This window comes from Vicugna pacos, chromosome 2 (genome assembly GCF_048564905.1).
Source record: "Vicugna pacos chromosome 2, VicPac4, whole genome shotgun sequence".
Lineage (NCBI taxonomy): Eukaryota > Metazoa > Chordata > Mammalia > Artiodactyla > Camelidae > Vicugna > Vicugna pacos.
The window spans coordinates 119,022,152-119,043,869 of NC_132988.1; the positions used below are offsets into that span (position 1 = coordinate 119,022,152).

The window sequence follows — 21,718 nt, forward strand, 5'->3', positions numbered from 1 at the left end:
GCTCTGAGCACCTCCAAGATGTGTGCATGGGGTTTTATAGGGCTTTATAGGGTTAGTTACAAATATGGGGTATTAGCTCGAACAACAAAAAGCAAGGAATCAGCACACTGGAGCTGATCTGTTAGGAACAGACCACGGTACTGACACGTGTTGAGCTTGGATTTACGAGTTATCTTGTTGGCCCAGTAAACTGACACTAAACTTCAGATTTACGAGTCAGCCCGGCAGAACTCAGATCAGTAAACTGATACTTGTTACACTTAGATTTACGATTTATCTTGTTAGCCCAGCCCAGCTTCTCCTTCTCAATAGCATTGCTTCCCCTAGTAATGCTGTGCAGTTTGTTTTATGCATTTAAAAAACACCATTCTGAGAAGGGCTCCCCAGACTTAACCAGGTGGCCAAAGGGCCTGACAGAGAGGGCGAGACCCCCGGCTCCAGGCTTCGCACCCGAGGGCTGTCTCCGCAGAATGGGCCTCACGCTGACTTGCCTTTGCTTCCAGAGCCTCGCCCAGGGTGGGACTGGCTCCCGGCCCGTCCTCTGCCAGCCCCTAGGCCCATTACCATGTAGCCAAACCCTACACACTCTTGAGGCTCACCTCCAAAGGAGGGTTCTGCCCTCTCCTCGGACCCCCTCAGTCTTTGTCATACGGGTGACATCATGGTCACCAGGCTCTAGGCCCCTCAGGGCAGGGCCCTGGGTCTGAAATGGCCCTTCAGTGAGTGTGCGAAGAATAACCAGGAGAATGGTGCTCCTGCAGGCTGACTGCGTAACAAGCATGAAGTATTTGTGAACATTACTCCCCCGCCCACCCCCTGGGATTCTCCCGACAGCCCTGTGAGGCAGCCGAGTGCCTCATTCCCCATTTGTGGGGAGGAAAACTGAGGCACAGGGCCATAACGCACCTCCCATGGTCACAGAGCACTGAGAACTGGGGCTGGAACGGGACAGACCTGTCGGGATCCTGGGGGAGCACATCCTCCAGGCTCTAAGACTAGGGACAACGAGGGAGGGGCGCTTCTGTCCGGGGGGGAGCCATTTAGGGGTGACACCCACCCCTACCACCATGTGGACCAGGCCAGGTCTGCCCTGAGGGCTCCCAGGCTGAGGAGGCTTGGAGGTGGGGGCGGGGAGGGAGAGGAGGCAGGCTGGGGAGGAAGAGCTGGGATGGTCTGGAATTGCCCATTTCTACGAGGGGGGAGGAGTAGCCGAGGTCGCAGGCACTCGGACATGAACTTGGCTGGCAAGGGACTGGTGGGAGGGCGAGGCCTGCGCCCTCTCCCCCGCTACCCACGCCCAAGAATAACCACCACCCGGGTTTCCTAGACCAGCCAGGCTCAGTCTTTTGGCCGCTGGGTGGGTCCTAGCCGGAAGGCCGGGCGGGGGCGGTTGGGCCGGGGCGGGGCTGGCGGAGGGGTCGGGCCGCCCCCTTCCAGCGAGGGCGGCGGCCAGCGCCTTTAAATGCGGCGGGGCCGCTGCCCGCAGATCGTCGGCCCAGGAGGGAGCGGGAGCCTCTCCGGTCCGCCGCATCCCCGCGCCCCGGGCATGTCCCTGCGGTCCCAGAGCCCTCCCGCCTGAGCCTCCGGCGCATGTGGCTGCGCTGCCGCCCCCGCTCCCTCCGTAGGCGCCCGGAGACGCTTCGGTGTCCCCCTGGCTGGTGCCCCGCGCTGCCGCCCGCGCCCGGCCCGTCCGCCATGCAGGCGCGGGCGCTGCTCCTGGCCGCGCTGGCCGCGCTGGCGCTGGCCCGGGAGCCCCTGGCCGCGTCCTGCCCCACGCGCTGCGACGTGTCGCGGTGCCCCAGCCCCCGCTGCCCTGGTGGCTACGTGCCCGACCTCTGCAACTGCTGTCTGGTGTGCGCCGCCGTCGAGGGCGAGCCATGTGGCCGCCCCGTCGACTCGCCGTGCGGGGAGAGCCTGGAGTGCGCGCGCGGTGTGTGTCGCTGCCGCTGGGCGCACGCCGTGTGCGGCACGGACGGGCACACCTATGCCAACGTGTGCGCGCTGCAGGCGGCCAGCCGCCGCGCGCTGCAGCTCTCCGGGACGCCTGTGCGCCAGCTGCAGAAGGGCGCCTGCCCATCGGGTAAGCGCTCGGGCTGGGGCCGATGGCAGCGCGGGGGTGGGACTGATGGCAGCGCGGGGGCGGGACAAGCCGCCTCCTGGGGAAACTGAGGCTCAGGGCTAGGGCAGAGCCTCGAGGGCCGCCGTCTCTGGGCACAGGTGATGATTTCTTCTAGAAATCATCTAAGCAGCCTTCTGGTCCTCCAGGTGGGGAAACTGAGACCCAGAGAGGTAAATTGCTGTCCCCAAGGTCACAGAAGTAGTCAAAAGTGAAGCGCAGTGCTCTTCTGGCCGCCCCGAGGGGCTGGTCTAGCTGTGCATTTCTCCAGCTTCTGGACTCATCGAAAACTTACCCGTCTTCGGTCTTATTCTCACAGGTCCCTGTATCCCCTGCTCTGCCTGGGTGCTGGGTGCAAACAAAGAAATCTTTCCTGGCCTTAAATATCCAGTCTGGATATCTAAGTGACACTAATAGAGCAACATGTGGTGTTTTCTTTCTTTTTTCACTGCATTTAAAATGCATGTCTCTGGAGGGCTGTTTAGGAATGGTGAGCAAGCGTGGAGGGGGTCTCTGGACTGCTTGGGGTCCCATGGGGACGAGTGTCGGGTTAGGAAATTTCTCATTCCCTTCAGACCTCAGAACAGCCTCCTCTAACCTGGAGTTGGCTGTGGGTTGCTTCTTGCCACAAAGATTGACCTTGAGCCGGGAAGAAAATGCTGGAAGACCTTGCTGTACTCTTGTTAGTTTGGGGCATCCCTTAAGAAGGCAGGCTCCAGCACTGGTCCAACACATACTCGCAGATCCGCAACCTGCGCTGGGCCCTGAGTTCACTGTGATGGGAGGTGCGTCCCCCAGGCCACGGCAGCACGGGAGATGCTACCCACCAGGACAGGCTCCAGGGGACCTGGGAGCACTGCGGGGAGCAGGGCCGCCTGGGGTGCCGGGAAGCCTTCAGAGACCAGGGGCATCTAAGCTGAATCTTCAAGGATGAGGACCCGTCCCCCCACAGGGAGGGGGAGGCTTTCTGGGAAGAGGGGACAACGTGCACCACCACGTGGATGCCTTGCTGTGTGGGGTGAGCTGAGTCGGGAAGAGCAGGTGCCCAGAGCAGCCGCCATGCATGGAATGCGTGTGTGCATGTACCAGGGGAGATACCCAAAGCTGGGTGGCAGGATCACAGGGATGAGGCCACAGGCGGCCTGTAAACGTCACGCCTTAGCCTTTGTCCTGTTGGCCAGGCTTCCCAAATCCTGTCTTGGATTCTGAAAATAAGTGTCCTGTGGCCCAAAACACTCAGGAAAGCAGACACCATCCCTGCAGTGGGGATTCACACTACGCTTGAGTCTGTCAAGCTCCGGAGAAAATCTGCAGCAAGAGAGAAAAAAAACCACAAAATGATAAAACCCAGGCTTTCCCAAGAGAACTTCAATGGAGAACTCTTCCCTGGCAGAACAAATGACCTCCCCCGGCACACCGGCGTTCCGGGGAGCCCAGTTTGGGAAGCAGTGCGTGGGATTAACCATGGTGGTATGGGAGAGCCATTGAAGGGTTTTAAGAGAAGTGAGGGTGGTACGGTCAGACTTGTGTTTTGATTGTGCCAGGAGGCCGAGGGCCGGGAGCAGGGTGCCACTCAGGGTCACGGAGGTGGGCGTCACCGCTTGCTGGGTGCCCACTGCAGCCTCTGGCGTGGGGCACGGAACCAGCAGGCCCATCTGAGGCTGTGCTGGGGGGTCTGGGAGGCAGAGGGCTCACGGTGGGCCTGGCGCTGCCCACTGCAGCTTGGTTGTGTCTGTGGGCCCCTCCCAAATGCCGACTCCCCCAGGTATCGGAGGCTTAGAGCGGGGCTCCGCGCCCGGGGGGCGGCGGGGAGGTTGGAGGTGGTCTAGACGTTCTGAAACCTTCGTTCTTAACGGACGGAGTCTACGTTTGTGAAGCACCTTCTCTGTGTGTCCTGCTGGCCCTGGGCTGGTGACAAGGCCACTGTAATGAGACAGACCCCACCTGTATCCTGGAGAAACTCAGATGGTGGGGGCACATGGTGGGGTGAGAAGAGGACAGTGGCCTGATGCCCACACACCGGCACAGACGGCTCAGCAGGGGAAGCGGCTGGAGCGTGAGGTCATGGCTGGGGCTGTCCCTGTGCTTTTTGCTAATGGGGCAGCCATCTGCAAGTTCCTGCCCCAGTTTCCTCGTCTGTAAAGTGGGGCGACAGTAGCAGCTGCGGGGAGAGCCGTGGTGAGGATCCACGACCCCGGGGCGCAGGCATGTGCCTCCGACGAGCAGTCGACAGGGTGCTTCTTACTTCTTTCCCTGTTACCACGATGCCGGCTCCCCCACCGCCGGTTCCCTTCATCTGGGGAGGCCGGGGAGGCGCCCCAGAGGAGGCTGCGAGGGGTGCCTGAGAGCTCTCTGGGCGAAGGCTGGGGAGGATGGAGGGGGTAGGAGCCAAGCAGAGGCAGACGGACTGGCCGCACAGGCGCAGGGTCCCACTAGCCCTGCTGCTACCAGAGCCCAAGGGGCAAGGTAGCTGGGCCACTGAGGAGGGGCGGGAGGGGAGGGCTCCCTGCACGAAGGAGGAGGAGACAGGTCCAGGTTCCCGCGAGCTCCATTCACACTGTGGCCCGTGGTCTGTGACCCCACCCTCGCTCCTGTGCATTCACCCGGGCACAGGGACCTCAGACACCCAGGTTTCCGTGGGGCTGCACGTGCAGAGTCCAGTCCTTGTGGATTCGTGCTGGTACCGGGCTCTGCCTGGCGCTGTCTCATTTGCTGCTGTGAATCCGTTCCTTGCTCATGCATCATGGATGTGATCACTGAGGCAGGCAAAGGCCAAGTGACTTGGCTGAGGTCACTCGGCCGGGAAATGTCCGAGTCAGGCCTGCCCTGGAGCTGGCTGGCTGTGAAAGCTGTGCTGTTACAGGTCCCCGGCTTTCTCCTGCAGACAGGGGCAGCGAGGTCCCCAGGCTCTGGGGTCAGGGTCAGGTCTCCAGCTACAGTGGGCTCATCCTCCATAGAGTGTCACTGACCGTGCTGCCCCCTCTCCGCCCTCCCCTGGGCCTGGCCGAAAGTCACAAGTGATGTGCACACGTAGCAGCGGGCATGGTGCTGCCCACTCTGGCATTTCCCTGTGGACAGAAGTCCTGCCAGCTCTACCCTTACAGCCTCCAGAAATGCCGGGTGCTGCGGACTAGGGGTCCTGTCTCCAGCCCCACTCTTCCCTGCACTGGAGTCCTGTGTGTCTCAGCTGGCCGTGGCCTTCAGCCAACAAGACCACCCCTAGGAAGGTTAAGTCAGAAGCCTTGGTCACTTTTGACCCTTCTCTTTCCCTCACTCCCTACCTCCCATCAGCAGGAGAGTCCTCAGCTCGACCTGGAAACATCCCTGCAGCAGCCACCGCTGCTGGGTCCCCCCATGTGGGTGCATCTTTCATTCCGTAGCACCCCCAGCAATGCTGCCCACACTAACCTCCCCCACCTCCTTCATCCTCCATTGGATCACTTCTTCACCCAGCAGCCAGGATGACCTTGATGAATCCGTCCTGCCCATGGCAGGTGGGATCCCTTTGGCAGCTCCCCAACACTGACCCTGACCCCCAAGGTCCTCTGTCATCTGGCCTTGCACACCCGTCCAACACCATCCCATCCTCTGTGCTCCAGCCACACTGGTCTCCTTTCTACCTCAGGGCCTTTGCACACACTGTGCGCATTGCCTGAAAGTCCCATTTCCTCACCTTCATGGGGCCAATCCTCATCCTGCCTTGGCCTAGATGTCCCACCACTGCTGAGCTGCCCTCCCTGACCGCCTGGGTAAGCCCCTTTATTAGCCTCATGAGTGCACCTTGGAGGCTCCTCTGGGCCCCTCCCAGCTCCTCGATGACTTGCCTTATCTCCATCCTCACCAGGCTCTGAGGCTCACAAGGTGGAGGTCTGGTCTGTTCGTTCCCTGCTGGGCGTGGTCCAGTGCCTGGGCTCAGTAGGTGCTACGGAATGAAAGATGCACCCACATGGTATTCGACCATCCTGATGCCCCTGGTGACGGGCTCGCCAGCCTTCCAGGGAGCCCTCACGTGCTTGCATCCCCGTGGCAGGCAGAGCTGCTGCCCAGTGCGGGCGAATATCCATCAATGAAGTAGTGAAGCCCAGAGAAAGGTGTTCAGAGGGTCTGCGCAGAGCAGAGGTTTTCCTCTTCACTCAGCCAGAGCCCGGAGATCCTCACGGCCTCTCTGCCTACAACTGCAGGCAAACAGGCCTTCGAGCATGTAGTTGATCAGAATTTCGAGCCCTGAGCAGTTCGCAACGTGGCATTTAATTGTCAGTGATTATTGTACAACTCCAGAGCACGTTCCTGCGGAGTCTCTCAGTTCTGTTTATTTAAGAGCTTTGGTTAGTTTTTGATTTTTAATCCTCTTAGCAGCTTCCCGGCCTGGCAAGTCTTGGGATTCTGCATTCAGGAATCAGGCATCCGTATTCCTCTCGCTCCCCCACCCTGACAGCAGCGCTGAGTGGCAGCATCTGGTGGCTCCTGAGGACTCAGGAGTTCCCAGCGCCAAGGCTCCTGGGAGCCAGGAGTCCAGCCAAGAGGAGCTTGAGGCCCAGGGTGCGGTGCAGCTGTCCCTTCCCTGCCAGGGCTTGGCCTGGAAAGCACCCTCACCCTCCATGCTCCCTAAGCTGGTCTGGAGGTGCACTGGGATCCCACAGCACCCACTCTGGTCTGTCTTCCAGGGGCTTCTCCCTTCCCATGCACCTCCAAACAGTGGTCCAAAGGGGCAGTATGAGACTGGGATCTCCCCTGCTCAAAGCCCAGCCATGAATCCCACTGTCTTCAGGACCAAGCACAACTTCTGACATGGCCTGCAGGCTCAGTATGTTCTGGCCTCTATTTCCTGCACACCATCACCACCACCAGCCAAGTCCCTGTGGAATCCCTGATCCTGTGTTGTGAGGCACGGAGGACAATGTGAGGAACTCAGGGGAGGGAGAACCCATCTCCAGGATGGGGAGAAGGGTAGATCAGGAGGGCTTCCTGGAGGGGGTGGCATCTAACAGCCATGGAGAGGTAGACCCAAAGAGAGTCTGTGCAGAGGAGGACAGCGGGAAATGCTGAGCATAGGCTGGTACCAGGTGGAGGAACTGTGAGGGTGACCCATCTTCAGGAGGGCTTATGTGTGTGCAGGTGTGCAGTGTGGGTACATGGGCCCAGCTGGAGGGAGTCCAGTTCCCTGGGCAGGGAGAACTGATGAGGCTGGAGCTAGGGTGACAGTGAGGGGGAGGGGCTCCAGAGGCATTAAGATCTCATGCCTGATAGGGGTCATCGGGCAGGGTGGATGGATGGCGGGGCCTTGCCTGGAGGCGGGGCACTGGAGGAGCAGGTTTGGAGAGACAAGGTGGTGAGTTCAGATTAGCTTCTGGTGGGAGGCTCTGGTGAGAAGGGTGTCCAGTGGGGGACGGGGTCCCCTGGAAAGAGCCTGGCTGATGAATGGCCCTGTCCATGTGTTGGCGGCAGTGTTGCTATGCTTGTGTCATGAGAAGGGGTGGCCTCAGTTCAGGACGGGGCAGCGGTCTCATCACCTCTGTAGACTGCGGGGGGAATTCCAGGACCTGCGAGGCCAGTGGAGCCCCACCCCTACCCAGCCCAAATCCCAGGTCCTGTCCTTGCCATCATGGCCACATCCAAGGGGACCCCAGAGGAGACACCCGGACACTTTGGGGATGAACAGAGCTGCTGCAACTCTGTCACACTGCAAGCGCTGTGCTGGGTGAGCTGGAGCTGGGCTGTGCCAGGCTCGACCCCCTGGCTTTGTCCACCTGGCCTGACATGTACCCCTCAGCGGCTGGGAGCTCTGGGGAAACTTGAGGCCAAGCAGAGAGTCACTTGGCTCCCTGGAGGTGTGGGGTTTGTGCAGACTGGATGAGGGAGTGGGCGGGGGCTGGCCGAGTGAGCTGTGTGTCCTGCCAGAGGGTTTGAAGTCCGCCTCCTCCTGGGTCTGCTTTGAGGAAGAGAAGCCACCATGTTTTAGCAAGGTCAAGGGCAAGACCTTGCGCTCCAGGCTAAAAACACATGGTGTCTGGGTGTTTTTGTCATGGACCTTTAGCAGAAAAGACTCATCAGGGTTCAGCGGGCTGCCCGAAGGTCATCAAGTGGGGACAGACAGCTCTGCCTTGGGCCCGGGTCCCCCTGACTTTCTGTCTAGCACTCTGCATGCTACCCAGGCCTCCAGTACCTTGAGGAAGTGGCCTCCCATCTTGGATTTCACAGAAGTGTTGAATAAAGAAGTTGAAAATAGAATAAAGTTACAGACCCCATGTCCTCAGTGTAGCAAAGGTGTGGTCAGGACATGAGTGTGTGTGCCCTGCACTGAACACACGTTCTGGTGCAGAGGTAGCAAGTGGCCTCCAAGTTGTGCAGTGCACAACCTTTCCAACTGTATGCTTTAGCCCCTCTGGTACAGAATGGTCTGAGTGAGGACTGAGACCCAGTTTGGTTCCCCTCATCCGGCTGCTCAGGGATGAGTCCCAGTTTTAGCACTTCCCATGGCAAAACCCTGCAAGTTTCAGCTCTCTGCACCTCAGTTTCCTCATCTGTGAAATGGGGACAGTGGCAGTACCCTCCTCACTGGGTCATTGGACGATCAGTGAGATAATGAATTTAAAGCACTTTGCACAGTGTAAGGGGTAATGGAGGTTAGTGCGAACAAACCTAAATATTGACAAGTGGACATTTCGCACATAAATGGAGTTTGAGGGAGGAAGGCGGGGCAGTCGAGGAAGGGAAGGAGCTGGAAGGCAGTGTTTGCAGGGGGAGGGGCTCCCACGTGCCAGACCCTGCCCGCAGGAGTTCCACCGGCTTGTCACGGCTGAAGAGTCTGAGCCCAGAGGAGTCAACTAACGGACCAGTCAGGGCAAGGAGGGCTTCCTGTAAGAGGAGGGCCAGAGGCTGACCCACTTTGGTTTCCATGGCTTGGGTGGTGCTGTTTGAGGCCTGGAGTCCTGCCTGGCCTGTGGGACCCTTCTGATAAAGCACGAACAAGCTGGTGGCAGAGCCCTCTCCTCCACAGGGTTGGCTGCAGCCCCAGTGGAGTTCATGGCCAGAGGAGCCAGGCTGGCCCCAAGCTGGGGACTGGCCGGGGCTGGGCTCTCCTCGGGGCAGGACAGCCAATCATCTGGGCGAGGACCAGCATGGGGTGGGAGTTCAGGGGACCTGGCTGCGGGTCCTGGCGGGTCTTCTGGCCTCTCTGAGCCGACTCCCTCTCCTGTAAAATGGGTGAGCTGGCAGAGCTGCTGTGGGAACTCGCAGCATAAGTGCCCGGAGCCCCAGCTGGCTTGGCCCCTGGAGAGGGAGCCCCGGGTTGCAGCCCTCGGCCCTGTGTTCTGGGGACAGGAGCCTGGGGGATGCAGACAGTGGCATCACCCCTCCCCCAACCCCAGGAGCCACAGCGGGATCAGAAGCCACTGTCCTTGGCTGGGGGGAGACAGTTCATTCAGGGACAGGCAAGTTTTCAAGAGAAAGAAAAACACAGGCAGGGAGCCATCCTGGGAACTAATTAGCCTGGAAGGCGGCTCCTGGGGCTTCAAAGGCTGCCCCTCAAAGTGGGGGGGGGGCTGGGGTGGAGGCGAGTGGCTGTGGAGGGGCCCCTGGGACCGCGTGCCCACCCACACAATTCACTCATTCTCCCGCAGCTCTCTGCTTACCGCAGTGGGTCAGGGGTGCCCAGGCCATAGGGGCAGTCCCGAGGGACAGCTTTGAGAAGGGTCACGAGGTGTCGTGGGCCCCAGACAGAGAGCTCAGTCACTGAGCCTGCCTAGTCGGGGTGGGCTCCCAGGGGGAGGTGTGTTGGCCTGAGGGACTGACTGCAGAGGTTGGGGAGCGCTTCAGAGCATGTGTGCTTGGGGAACTGGAGCTGAAGGTACAGGATGGGGAGTGGCAGCAGCAGTAGTGAGGCTGCAGGTGTAAATGGGACCTGGACACCAAGGTCCTTGAATGCCCTGCTGAGAGGTTGCCATCTGGCCTGCAGACTGTAGTCAGCGTCACAGACAGGTAGGCACAGCCTAGGACCTTGTGGGCATCTGCTGACGCTCCCTCCATCTCTACCTCTTATCTAACCACTGGGTGATGGAGGTGAGTATTCTGATTGCAGGAGACAACAGAAGAAGGGAACACTGACCTTGGAGTTAGAGGGTTAGAACTGGGTCTCAGTCTTGGGTCTGCCCATTGTATGCTGGAGCGGTAACGCAGACAGTTAAGCAGGTTGTGCACTGCACAATCCCAAGGGAGGTAGTCACACTATGATCTTTGTTAATAATCATCCTAGAATTGTGCAGTATACAGCCTGTGCAACAGTAGAGAGTGGCCCTACAGGGTGTCTGGGCCTCAGTTTCCCCATCTGTTTCATAGCAGTCATGACTGTCCAGAGCCGGCACATAGTAGGTCCTCTTTCAGGGTGTGCCAGTGTCCCTCAGCCCTCCCGGAAGGTGCACTGTACAGAAATATTGGAGGTGGGGCCCCGAGCCCCAGTTGACTTCCTGCTGGCTCTTCTCCTGGTCTCTTTCCGCCCTGGCGGTGCCCCTTCCTCTCCCAGGCAGCGCCACTGGACACCTGGCCCTGATTGCTTTGCTCTGTCAAGTTCCTCCTGACTAAATCTTCCAAGACCTGCGGATTACCGTTTATTTTTGAAAACAAACAAACAAACAGAAAATATACGAACAGCTGAATCTGGTCAGGACTGACTGTTGACTTCAGAACTTTGGCTCCAGGACAGGGCGAGGGTGGGGGTTGTCAAAACCCCCAAATAAACAGAGTCTGCCTCCCAGCCGTGGGGCCCAAGGTTTTCATGTGGAAAGAGGCGGTGGGAACCGCGTCTTCTCTCCCCACTGATTCATGGGATGATTCATCTGTGTGTGGGGAGGAGGCCCAGGAAACAGGCCCTGTCCCACCCCCACCCCCTCCCCACCACCCACCTCGCTGGCTTAAAGGGGCAGGGCCTGGAAGGGCCTATGTCACCAGCAGCTGTCTGACCCGGGAGCTCCACGGGGGAGCCCCAGGCCCCGGGGTCAGGGGAGGCTCGGGCTCTGAAGTCCACGGGACCTGGGGCTAGTGCCTGGCCTGTCTCCACCCTGAACCATCTTTGCCTGCAGCCTGATTCCTGGGACACAGAAGGGGCCACTGACTATGCTCTTGTAAGGCTTCTCCTTGCAAGAATTGGTTAACAGGCTGAACCACGTTCTTTGCAGTGTTTGCAGACCTACTGTGTACTGGATCAGATGGGGTCAGGCCTCCCCCCCCACCCTCCCTCCCTCCCGGGGGCTGCTGTGGGGCCTGCCTGTGCTGGTCACTGCTGGTCTGTGGGGGATCTAGACACGTCTGTGTCCCAAAGGAGCTGCTGCCTGGGTGGGAGGTGAGCCCGTCTGGCTTCTCCTCGGAGCGCCTGTGGCCCCGCACCCCCAGGGCCCTGCCGCCTGCCTAGCGGGGGGCGATGGGGGACACAGCCGCCTAGCGGGGGGCACTGGGGGACACAGCCTGGCCTTCTGCTGTTTCACAGCCCGGCCCCGGCCCGGCTCACAGCCCCGCCAGGCCTCCCTCCCTCCCTTTGGTTTCTCCGATGCGTCTGTGTGACTTGCCTGCGGGAGAGCACGCGGACAGTCGCAAAAGAAACAGAACCCCTCACAACTCTGCCTCTGCCCACAATGCCCACCACGAGGTGCTTTCGGGTATTTCCTGCCAGCCTTTGACCTACGAATATTTTCCAGAGGGTTTTGTGTTTAAATCATCACATCTGAAATTGAGTGTCGCCTATTCTAAGTGATCTCCGGAGAGAACACACTGGAAAGAAACGCACCTGGAGGGAGGCCGCCTTGCCATCGTGCTCTCCGCGGCCGGGTCGGCTCCCCAGCAGCCTGCACAGCCGGGGGTGCTCTGGGCCTGCCGTGCCAGGGCCGGGTCCCCCAGGGGGTGCCCGACGTGCCTGAAGGGGTGGAGTCTCTGAGATCTGGGAGCAAGGCATGTGGTAACCATCAGCCTCTTCTGATGGGACGCTCTGGTTCCTCCTCTGTCTTACTCACCCAGGGCCCTGTGTGGAGTTGGCCGAATCTTCCTGCAGCCACCCTCATGCGTGAGGCTGTGTCTCTGCATCTCTGATCCCCTCCCAGTGTGCTCTTCCAGGCCTGGATCAGGGCCACCCCTGGACTCCCCCATCTCACCTGTGTCTTCCCCTGTCCCATCATGGGTCACCCAGTGCTATGCCTGGCTGCTCACTGGCCTGTCCCCAGCATGGGGTGCACACGCAGGTGGCACTCAGCAGGCATGGATTTAATACACTCCCAGCAAGGGCAAATGGATGGGCGAGGCATTACGTTGGGAGCCCCAGAGAGGGCTGGGAGCAGCCTGCCATGGGGACAGCCTGGAGGAAGTGGGATTGGAGCTGCATCTGGGACAGCCTGGAGCATCATGGTAGGGAGAATTGGGGAGCAGTCCCTGTGGGTGGAGGCACAGAGTAGTGGGTGATGGAGTAGAGACTGGGGGTGAGTGGTCCCTACAGGTTACACAGCAGGGAAGGTGACACCTGGCCTCACCCAGCAGACCACGCCTGCACCAGTACAGCACGGTAGGCAGAGTAAATCCAGGACTGGTGTGCTTAGGAAAGCTGCCGGCCCTGCCAAGTCCTCCCCCTGCCTGGGGTCTTCCGGGTACCTTGGTGTCGTAGGGATTGCCTGGCGGGAGAGCTTTTGCCAGAGAGCAGAACCTGGAAGGGGCAGCAGGGTTGGTGGCTGGCTTTCTTCCCTCTTTTTTGCAGATAGAGCACAAATGCAGTTTCCCCGGGGCCTCGGGGTACAGCAGACAAAGCTGGGCTCAGCCCTGCGGACCAGCTGACCAGTAGCTTCTCCAGAGTTTCGGGGACTATGAGCAACTCACATGGAAATAACCATACAGGCACCTGTGTGTGCTGGAGCGGCAGAGCCCTGGTTCGGAGTGGGCCCTGCCTGTGACCATGACCTCTGAACCTTAGATGCCACCCCTCCACTGGCTTGCCTCCGGGAGGAGGGCTCCCGGGCACGGTGGTCCCTGGCGGCCCCTGGTTTGATCAGCGAGGAGCCACAAGGTGGCCGGCAGTGGGCCACGTCCCTCAGCCAGTCTCTGGCCACCGGGGACAGGCGGCCTTTCATTCATGCTGACCGCAGCCTCCGTGGCTGCTTAAGAGGCAGACATCACAGGGTCAGTGGAAAGGGCCCTCCTCACCTCCCCTGACCACAGAGCCCCAGGCAAACTCTCCTCCAGGCCCCGAGCCCCAGTTCAGGCTTAACGCACAGCTGGGGCCTTGGCGGCGGGGAGTCGGGGCAGGTACGGGGGAGGGGAGGACCCCGCTCCAGAGCCTGGTTCTGCTTGAACTTGCAGTGTCTTCCCCTCACTGAGCCTCAGCTTCCCTGCCTTTAAGGCAGAGCTGATGACCCCTGCCCTGGCTGCCACCCTGGATGGTGGGGAGATGTGTCCAGCTGTGGGTGGGGCTGCATCTGTCCACAGGTGTCTGTGTGGCACCGACTGTGGGCCTGTGCCTGCCTCCCCACTGCTGCACCCAACATGCTCCATCCTGTCCCTTTGGATGACCTGGAAAACCAGATTTTCACCACATCCTGATGCTCAGTCACTTCCCAGCAACCACCAAGAGAAGCATCAGCTGCATAGCTGGACTTTACGGGCGAGCCCTCCTTGTTCAGCAACACTGGGGACCAGAGGGTGGTGGGCTCCCCCACCTCCTTGTCCCCAGGGGAGGGAGCATCACAGTTTCCAAATCACACTGCATTCCTGCGGGCCTGGGGGAGGGGGATTGGAGAGACATCTTCAGTCTCGCGTTTCAGATGAGGTGTCGAGGCCCAGAGAGGGTAAGTGATTTGCCTGAAACCACACAGCTGGAGCTCGGAGGTGCTCAGCCCCATCCAGGCCCCGGGAGCCAGTTACAAGTGGTGCTGGGCAGTGCGGGTTCCAGATAGCGCCAGCCTCTGGCGGGGACCTGGGAGACCTTGGCACATACCGGAGCAGGGAGACCAAAGTGGAGTGGGCCTCATGCCACCCACTGGCATCAGGCCTGTGGTCCTGGCAGGCTGCAGCCCCGCTGCTGACGGCAGCAGAAATCTGAGCTAGAAGGTTCCAGGGAAGTTCGTGAACCGCCTGGCAAGTCGGACTGGGGCCTGGCCAAGTCAGACACGGCTGGGGGCTCTGGTGACTCAGACATCGGCAACCTGGCATGACCCAGGAGGGGGCCACACCATGGCCAGGTGGGGGCACCTCAGAGGGGACCACCCAGGGGCTTCTGCTATAACCTTGTCCAGCCACTGGGCTAACCCAGGGCCTGGAGGGACAGGCCAGAGCTGGCCAGGGGTAGGGGATGGTTTCCTCACAACAGGGCGTTGCTGTATATGAGAGAAAGGGCAGCGGCCCAGGGAGACTAGCCCAGATCCAGCCTGAGCTTCATGTCACTGTTGTGTGGCCCACGCCAAGTGTTCTGACCTCTCTGAGCCTCTTGGCTGGCCTGGTGATGGGAGGTGAGGAAGCTCAGCATTAATCATTCTCGGCATGTGAGCCCCCCTTCCCGAGTACCTGGGTGCCTGGAGCATTCCCGAAGGGCGCTGACCCCTGGCAGGGGTTCTGGGCAGTGTCTGGGCTTCACTGACGCACCTGGTTCTTTCTGCCAGTGCAGGTCTCCACCAGCTGACCAGCCCACGGTACAAGTTCAACTTCATTGCTGATGTGGTGGAGAAGATCGCTCCGGCCGTGGTCCACATAGAACTCTTCCTGAGGTGGGTAGAGCCCCCCTCGCCCCTCCAAGGCTTCGCCTCCATCCACCTGGCCCAGACTAGACTGGATTCTAGCGTCAGGGTGGGCAGTAGAAGCCAGAGCGGGCTTGGGGTCTGGTGGGCCTCTCCCAGACCAGCAGGCCGCCGTTGCCCTGGGGAGGACGCCCCTTCTGTAGTCCAGAAGGCAGGCTCACGTGTTCCCACTTTCTGGATGTGGAAGCAGAGGCCCCTGGGAATCTCCCTAGGCTCGGAGCTGCTGAGTGCTGAGTTGAGGTTTGACCCCAGGTCTCTTGGACCTCATAGCTGAGCCCACGTCTCTGCAATGCTGACCCCTCACTGCCCTTTCTGCGAGCCCCGTACCAGGAGACATGTCATTAAGGAAATTGCAACTGGGAATGTGAATGGCATGTCCCTGGCCTTGGGGGTGGCTTGGAGGGGCAATGTCTTTCTAGAAGGCCAGGGGCCCACGCAGAGCTGGGTGGGGGCGGAAGTTGGTTGCGGACATAAGTGGATAGATGCTGTGGTCACCCTGCAGGGGGGCTGAGGGGCCAGCCTGCCTGGTTCAAATTCTGCACTGCCCTTTGCCTGCCTGACCCAGGCAGGCGGTTTGTGTCACTGGGCCCGTTCCCCCACTGGTAAACTGGACGCCTACCTGCCCTGCAGGGCGGCCACGAGCATGAACTGACTTGGTCCGTGGATGAGAGGGCGCTCTTGGTGACATCAGCTGTCGCTGGTCCTGCTGGGTGAGGTGGCGCTCCTGCGCTCCCCAGGGAGTCACGCTCCCCCCCCAACCTGAGTCTCCCTCCGTCTCTGTTCTTCCCATCCGTCCTGGTTAGGGCCCCACATCACACATCATCCCTGGCCACTGACTACCTGCTGCATCCAGGCCCTGGGGTCCCAGAGGTGACCCACCCTGGAGAAGCATCCGGCACCCCGCCTCCCCGCTTCTGGGAGCTGAGGTCCTACTCAGAGGGCTCTGGCCAGGGCTGGGCGCTGTCCCCCAGCGGAGAATCCCGGCTCGGCCCCCGCGCCCACTGCATTGCCTATTTCATCCCGTTTTGTGGCAGCAGACGCTGAGGCCGGGCGTCCCCTGGCCTGTGAGCCCCGCCATGTCTAGCGCTCCGCGTCTAGGTGCCTGGTGTGAAGTTCTCCAGGAACTCACCAGCCAGGTATCACCAGGGCTGCTCCCCCTGACATCTGGGGCTTCTGGGCACTCAGCAGAGGGGGGTGTGCTTACTGCCCTCCCCGGTGTCTGGGACACTGACATTCCCTGGGGACCTGCTGTGTGACAGTCCCATGGGCGCTGTGTGCATATCCCTGTGACAGGAACAGCCCAGCTTGTCGAGTGCATCCTCACTCCATGGAGCTGGTCTTGTTAGCCCATTTCCTAGATGGGGAAACTGAGGCTCAGAAGAGTGAGCCACCTGCCCACAGTTAGGCAGATGTAAGCAGGGCCTGGACTTGGGGTTAGAAAGCTGGTTTGTCTGCCTCCTATTGTGTCATCGTGGGTCTGATGTTTCTGGACCTCATGTCTCATCTCCGCATGTTACAAGTCAGAGATCATTGCCTCCTCTTTGTGGCTGTGAAATGGGTCTACGCTTAATGACCTGGCCACAGTCACAGTCAGGAGGTGGCAGAGCGGGAATTCAGCCCTGGGCCTGGTGGACTCCAAACCCATGTGCTGGCTCCGCTCCCCTCCTGCTGGCACACGGCTGTGTCCGCGCCCTGAATGCCCGCCTGCGCTGCCTGCCTGCCTGCAGACACCCTCTGTTCGGCCGGAACGTGCCCCTGTCCAGCGGCTCGGGCTTCATCATGTCGGAGGCGGGCCTGATCGTCACCAACGCCCACGTGGTGTCCAGCAGCAACACTGTCTCAGGCCGGGAGCAGCTCAAGGTGCAGCTGCAGAATGGTGACACCTATGAGGCCACCATCAAAGACATCGACAAGAAGTCGGACATCGCCACCATCAAGATCCACCCCAAAGTGAGTGGGCAGTGGAGGGGTGGGGGCGCCTCCCTGGACCCCAGGGCCCCAGGGGCCAGAGACGCGCCAGCCTGATCTTCCCATTGGACACTTGGAGGAACCAAGGCCCAGGGGGACTGGCAATGTGTCCCCAGTCCTGCATCCAGTCAGACTAGAGCCTGGGTGTCCAGATACCACCCTGCACTTCCCCAGGCCACCAGGTACGGGGCAGGCTGCCATCCAGGAAACGTGCCACCCACAGTCACTCCCACACGGGGGACCTCCAAAGGGATACTTCTGTCGTCCCTCCTGGGCCCATCCCTGCGGGTGCAGCTGTCCCCAGGGGGGTGACAGAAGCCGGTGGGGAGCACTTAGGAGACATGCCTCATCCTTCCCTCCACCTCCACTTCGATCCCCCGCTGAGCAGGCAGACCCACCCGGGACCACAGCCACCTTCCATCAGGACCACTGGCCCGCTGCCAAAGGCACCTGTGTTCACCCTAAGTCTCCCCATGGCCCTTCGCGGGAGAGGCTTCGGTGTCCTGCTATTTCAGATGGGAAACTGAGGCTCAGGGGTTAGGGACTGCCCGTGGTCACTCTAACCGGGGACCCGCTTGGCCGAGTCCTGGCCTCCCTCCAGCATGTTTCCTGCCATCCAACAGTGTGGTCACGACTCAGGGGGGCCGCCGTGGGCTCAGCTGTGGTGACCAGCAGCCTGCCCGCACCACGAGGCCGATGAGGGGCAGGCCTGTCTGTGCTGGCGGCCCAGCTTGGCTGACTTTGAGCCCAGCTTCTGCTCTTTCTGAATGAAAGTTGCCAGCTTTCGAGATGATCGGGTTTTTGCAAGGAGGTCTCCTCTTGCCCAGTCACGGGAGAGGAGACTTTACGGCCCGTGTAGCCCCTGCCTGCTTCTGCGCCCTTGCACTGTGCTCTCTGAGTCTCGGGAACCGCCTCGTGTAGACGAGGACAGGGGCTGCAGTGAGACGTGTACTTGAGGAGGGAGGTTGGCAGACTTTCTCTGCGAAGCACCAGACAGTAAACGATTTAGGTTTCACGGGCCCTGTAATCTCTGTTGCAAACTCTCAACTTTGTACTGTCCTGGGAAAGCAGCCCCAGGCGAGACGGACGGTGGACTGTGTTCCAATTAGAGTTTAATTATGGAACAGGCCACTGAATTGGGCTGGACTTGCTCGAGGGCCACAGTTTGCGACCCCTGCCCGAGGACCCCTGTGGGGAGAGGCAGAGCCGGACTAGACCCCAGGGCTGGCTGCGCTGGGTCTCTCCCCTTCCAGGCACCGTGACGGAAACTCAGGGTGGGCAGAGGGCACATCCCAGCGGCCACCTGTGGCCAAAGATGCCGGCAGAGTTGGCAAGACCCAGGCGCCCCGGCGCCCCGGGCAGCCCAGTGCCGGCAGGGGCTCTCCGGGCAGCCGGGCTGCCTCTCAGCCCCTGTGCCCCGCAGACCGAGCCCTGGGGACGCTGCCAGCCCAGGTGCACTCAGACCACAGAGCAGCCAAACCCTCCCCAGCACCCCTGTGTGTGTGTTGGGAGACCAGGCTGAGCTGCGTCAGAGATTCCAAAGCCAGTGCCCAGGGTCCCTTCCTGGGCTCCAGTGTGTGTGCAGTGCATTGTCCGGGTGTTGGTGTCCATGGCTTCTGTCGAATTTTCAGGGGGACCTGTGAGCATCGAACCACTGGGCAGCGCCCAGCTGGACCGTCTGTGTGTCCCCCCTGTGATGGACCTCCAAGGCCTGCCCTGGGGAGACCTGTGGTCGCTGGTGGGCTGAGCCTCTGATCCATTGAAGCCAGCCAGTCCCAAGGCTCTTGGCCACCACGGGTCATCCGGAGGCCAGCCTGGCCTTGTCTGTGTGGTTGACTTGCCTCGGCTGGCACCCCCTACAGCTCCTGGGACCGCCCTGCCGGGGGCCTGGCAGGGACCTGGATCTGGTCCCTCCAAAGGCTGACAGCTGAGCCTCCTTCACCGTGCTCTCCCCACTGTTCCCCAGAAAAAGCTCCCAGCGCTGCAGCTGGGTCACTCGGCAGACCTGCGGCCCGGCGAGTTCGTCGTGGCCATCGGCAGCCCCTTCGCCCTGCAGAACACCGTGACCACGGGCATCGTCAGCACGGCCCAGCGGGACGGCCGGGAGCTGGGCCTCCGGGACTCAGACATGGACTATATCCAGACAGACGCCATCATCAACGTGAGTGCTCCCCGTGGCCTAGGGTGCTCCCTGTCCCCAGAGCCCGCCCCACCATCGACAGTGCCCCTGGCCAGAAAGTTCCTTCTGTACATTAAGTGGAGCCCTGACCCCCTGCGGCTTCTGCCCAGGGTGCCGGGCCTGCCCTGGGGTTAGAGGCTGCTGCCCTGACCTGGGGCAGCCCTTCAGAGATGCAGAGGCTTAGCCAGAGCCCCTGAAGTATCTTTGCCCAAATTACACCCCAAATCAACATTATTGTTACTGTTTCATTATTTTTATTTATTATTATATTGGATGGTACCTTTTGCATTCACAAAGCACTTTGCCCGGATGCACAGCGCCTGCGTCTTTGGCTTTGCTGTGGTTCAGACACTCTTCTGGAAATGTCCGTCTTTGAGAGACTCCTTGAAGCCAGTGGGATGGGAAATAGCACGCAACCCTGCATCTGCCAGGGCTGCCCTGCCCGTGAGTGGTGGTGACGCCGGTGTGAGGCTGGAGGGGGTCTGTGGGGCCTGAGCGCAAGCACTGGCCCAGGCCGGTCCCCGATCCTCACACGGCTGTGCCCTTGGCCTCTGTGGCCTCAGCTTTCTTATCTGTGAAATGGGGTCAGGGATGAGGACTATTGGTGCTGTCAGGGGTGAAATTCAAGTACATGTTCCTGTGCTGGTTAGGATGAAGGCTGGCAGAAAGAGCTTCAGGAACCTCGGGGTGGGGGCTCAGGACACACTAACGTCGGTTTCCTCCCCTGCAGTACGGGAACTCCGGGGGACCGCTGGTGAACCTGGTGAGTGTCTCCTAGAGCGGGGGCCTCTAATTTTCTGGGGCTCTGCTCACATGGGAGGCACGGCCTCAAGGCATGGAGGGGACCCCGAACACGGCCTTCAGACCCCCACAGCCAACTGCTGGAGACCCAGGAGGAGGACACAGCTCAAGCGCGTGCAGCCTGTGCCCCTGGGGTGCTGGTGCTGGAGGAGGAAGGAGGGACGCCCCGAGAACTACAGCCAAGGCAGGGCCATGTGCCCGTCGTGGACACAGGGCAGGGACACCGATCAGGGACCAGCCACCCTCTCCAGGCCTCCCCACCATCACGTTTGTATGAGATGAGATGGGTGTGCCATGCGCCTTGGCATCCAGGCTCCCTGGAATTGGTCCCTGCACTCGGCCATGTAAGGATAGACCAGGCCATGGGTGGGGACTCCAAGGTCCAGCCCGCTCCAAAGCAGAAGCCAGATCTCATAGGAACTCCTTAGCCTTGCCATCTGGACAGTGCCAGGGGTCCCATCCAAGGAGTGGTTAGGATAGGGACACACCAGCACAGTGTGAGGAGCAGTGAGAGCGCTGGGGGGGATGTGGGGAGGGGTCCTGACAGCAGACATGGGATCAGGGAGGGCTTCCTGGAGGCAGAGCATCTGACCTGGGCTGCAGAGTTGGAGGGTTTGGGTGGATGGAGACACAGAGGAGAAGGATATTCCAGGGGAGAGGGCAGAGCAGAAGCGCACGGTGCAGGGGCCCAGTCAGGCGCCGCCCCTGGAGCAGCAGGGTGGGACACAGCGCGAGGAGGCCGGTGGGCCGTGCGTCCTGACACAGGTGGCGGTCCCCGCGCCCTGACAAGTGCAGCAGTCTTCCAGCGGGGCTCAGGGAGCTCCTGTGGGGGGACTGCAGGCTGGAGGTCAGGAGGCTACTGCCTGCTGTCCAAGAGGTGCGGATGGGCAGGCAGGGCCGATGAGAGAATCTTGATCCGTGAATCTTCTCCTTGGCTGGTCCTCCCACCTTGCAGGCTTCTAGGGAGCAGCCGGGGACAGGAGCTCAGGGGACTGGCAGACCAAGTGTGCCTTTGTCCAGAGTTCTTCCCCAGGCCCCAGAGGGGGCCCCTGGTGAACGGCCCAGGCCCTGGCCTGGGTGTCATGTGCACGTGTCGCCCTTGAGATGGACGGGGTAGCTGGTGCAGGGGTGCATGCCTGGCTGTGGGAGGAGCTATGTCGCAGGAGTGAGGTCTTTGGTGGCCAGGGCAGATCCGGCCAAGCTGCAGCAGCCTCGTTGGGGGCAGGACGGAGCAGCGTGGGAGCTCAGCTCCAAAGTGACAGAGAGAGTAGGGGTGCTGGGGGGCTGCCCTGTTCCCACTCACCCCCACCCTGCTTCTAGAAGGAGGGGATGGGGGTGTCCCACAGGCCTCATCATGTCCCTCTAGGCTCCAACCCCTCAGAATGCTGCCTGGGGGTGTCCTCGGTCAGGGGCACTGCTTCTCAAGGGCTGACTGCAAGCTTCCCCAGCTGCCCAGTGATGGAGGGGGCATCGTCCAGTTTGAGGCAAAGGTGGGGTCCCTGACCCAGATGTGAACCCCAGAGCACCTTTCAGGAATGCTTTGGGGCAGCCCTGGGAGTGAGCATCTCAGGGAGGGCACTGACTGCCAGGGTCACCTCTGGGAGCCGAGGCGCGGACACGATGCTCTGAGGTTGAGGGCAGTGGTCCCTTGGCTTCCCCAAGTGACCGCCCCCCTGACCTCCTGCCCAGGATGGCGAGGTCATTGGCATCAACACACTCAAGGTTGCGGCCGGCATCTCCTTTGCCATCCCCTCGGACCGCATCACGCGCTTCCTCTCGGAGTTCCAGGACAAGCCGGGCAGAGGTAGGAGCTCCCCGGAGGCATCAGCAGAGGCAGGGCGGCTGTCCCAGGGCTGAGCCCACAGCCTCCAGTGGGGCTGGGCAGACCCTGCGGGG

At 61.0% G+C, this 21,718-nt stretch overlaps 1 protein-coding gene across 3 annotated transcripts in view; it reads left to right on the top strand.

The window, feature by feature from the left end:
• Positions 1 to 1,461: 1,461 nt before the first annotated feature.
• HTRA3 (HtrA serine peptidase 3) overlaps positions 1,462 to 21,718 on the top strand; it is a 31,169-nt gene continuing 10,912 nt past the window's right edge. The window contains exons 1-6 of one of the 3 annotated variants that reach the window (XM_072946865.1): positions 1,462 to 2,080; positions 14,745 to 14,844; positions 16,602 to 16,824; positions 18,809 to 19,003; positions 19,752 to 19,784; positions 21,512 to 21,626. In XM_072946865.1, the coding sequence (XP_072802966.1) occupies positions 1,591 to 2,080; positions 14,745 to 14,844; positions 16,602 to 16,824; positions 18,809 to 19,003; positions 19,752 to 19,784; positions 21,512 to 21,626 (1,156 nt within the window). In that variant the 5' untranslated portion in view covers positions 1,462 to 1,590. The remainder of the gene's footprint in view (positions 2,081 to 14,744; positions 14,845 to 16,601; positions 16,825 to 18,808; positions 19,004 to 19,751; positions 19,785 to 21,511; positions 21,627 to 21,718) is intronic. The other 2 variants (XM_031685718.2, XM_031685707.2) reach the window with 2 other exon arrangements.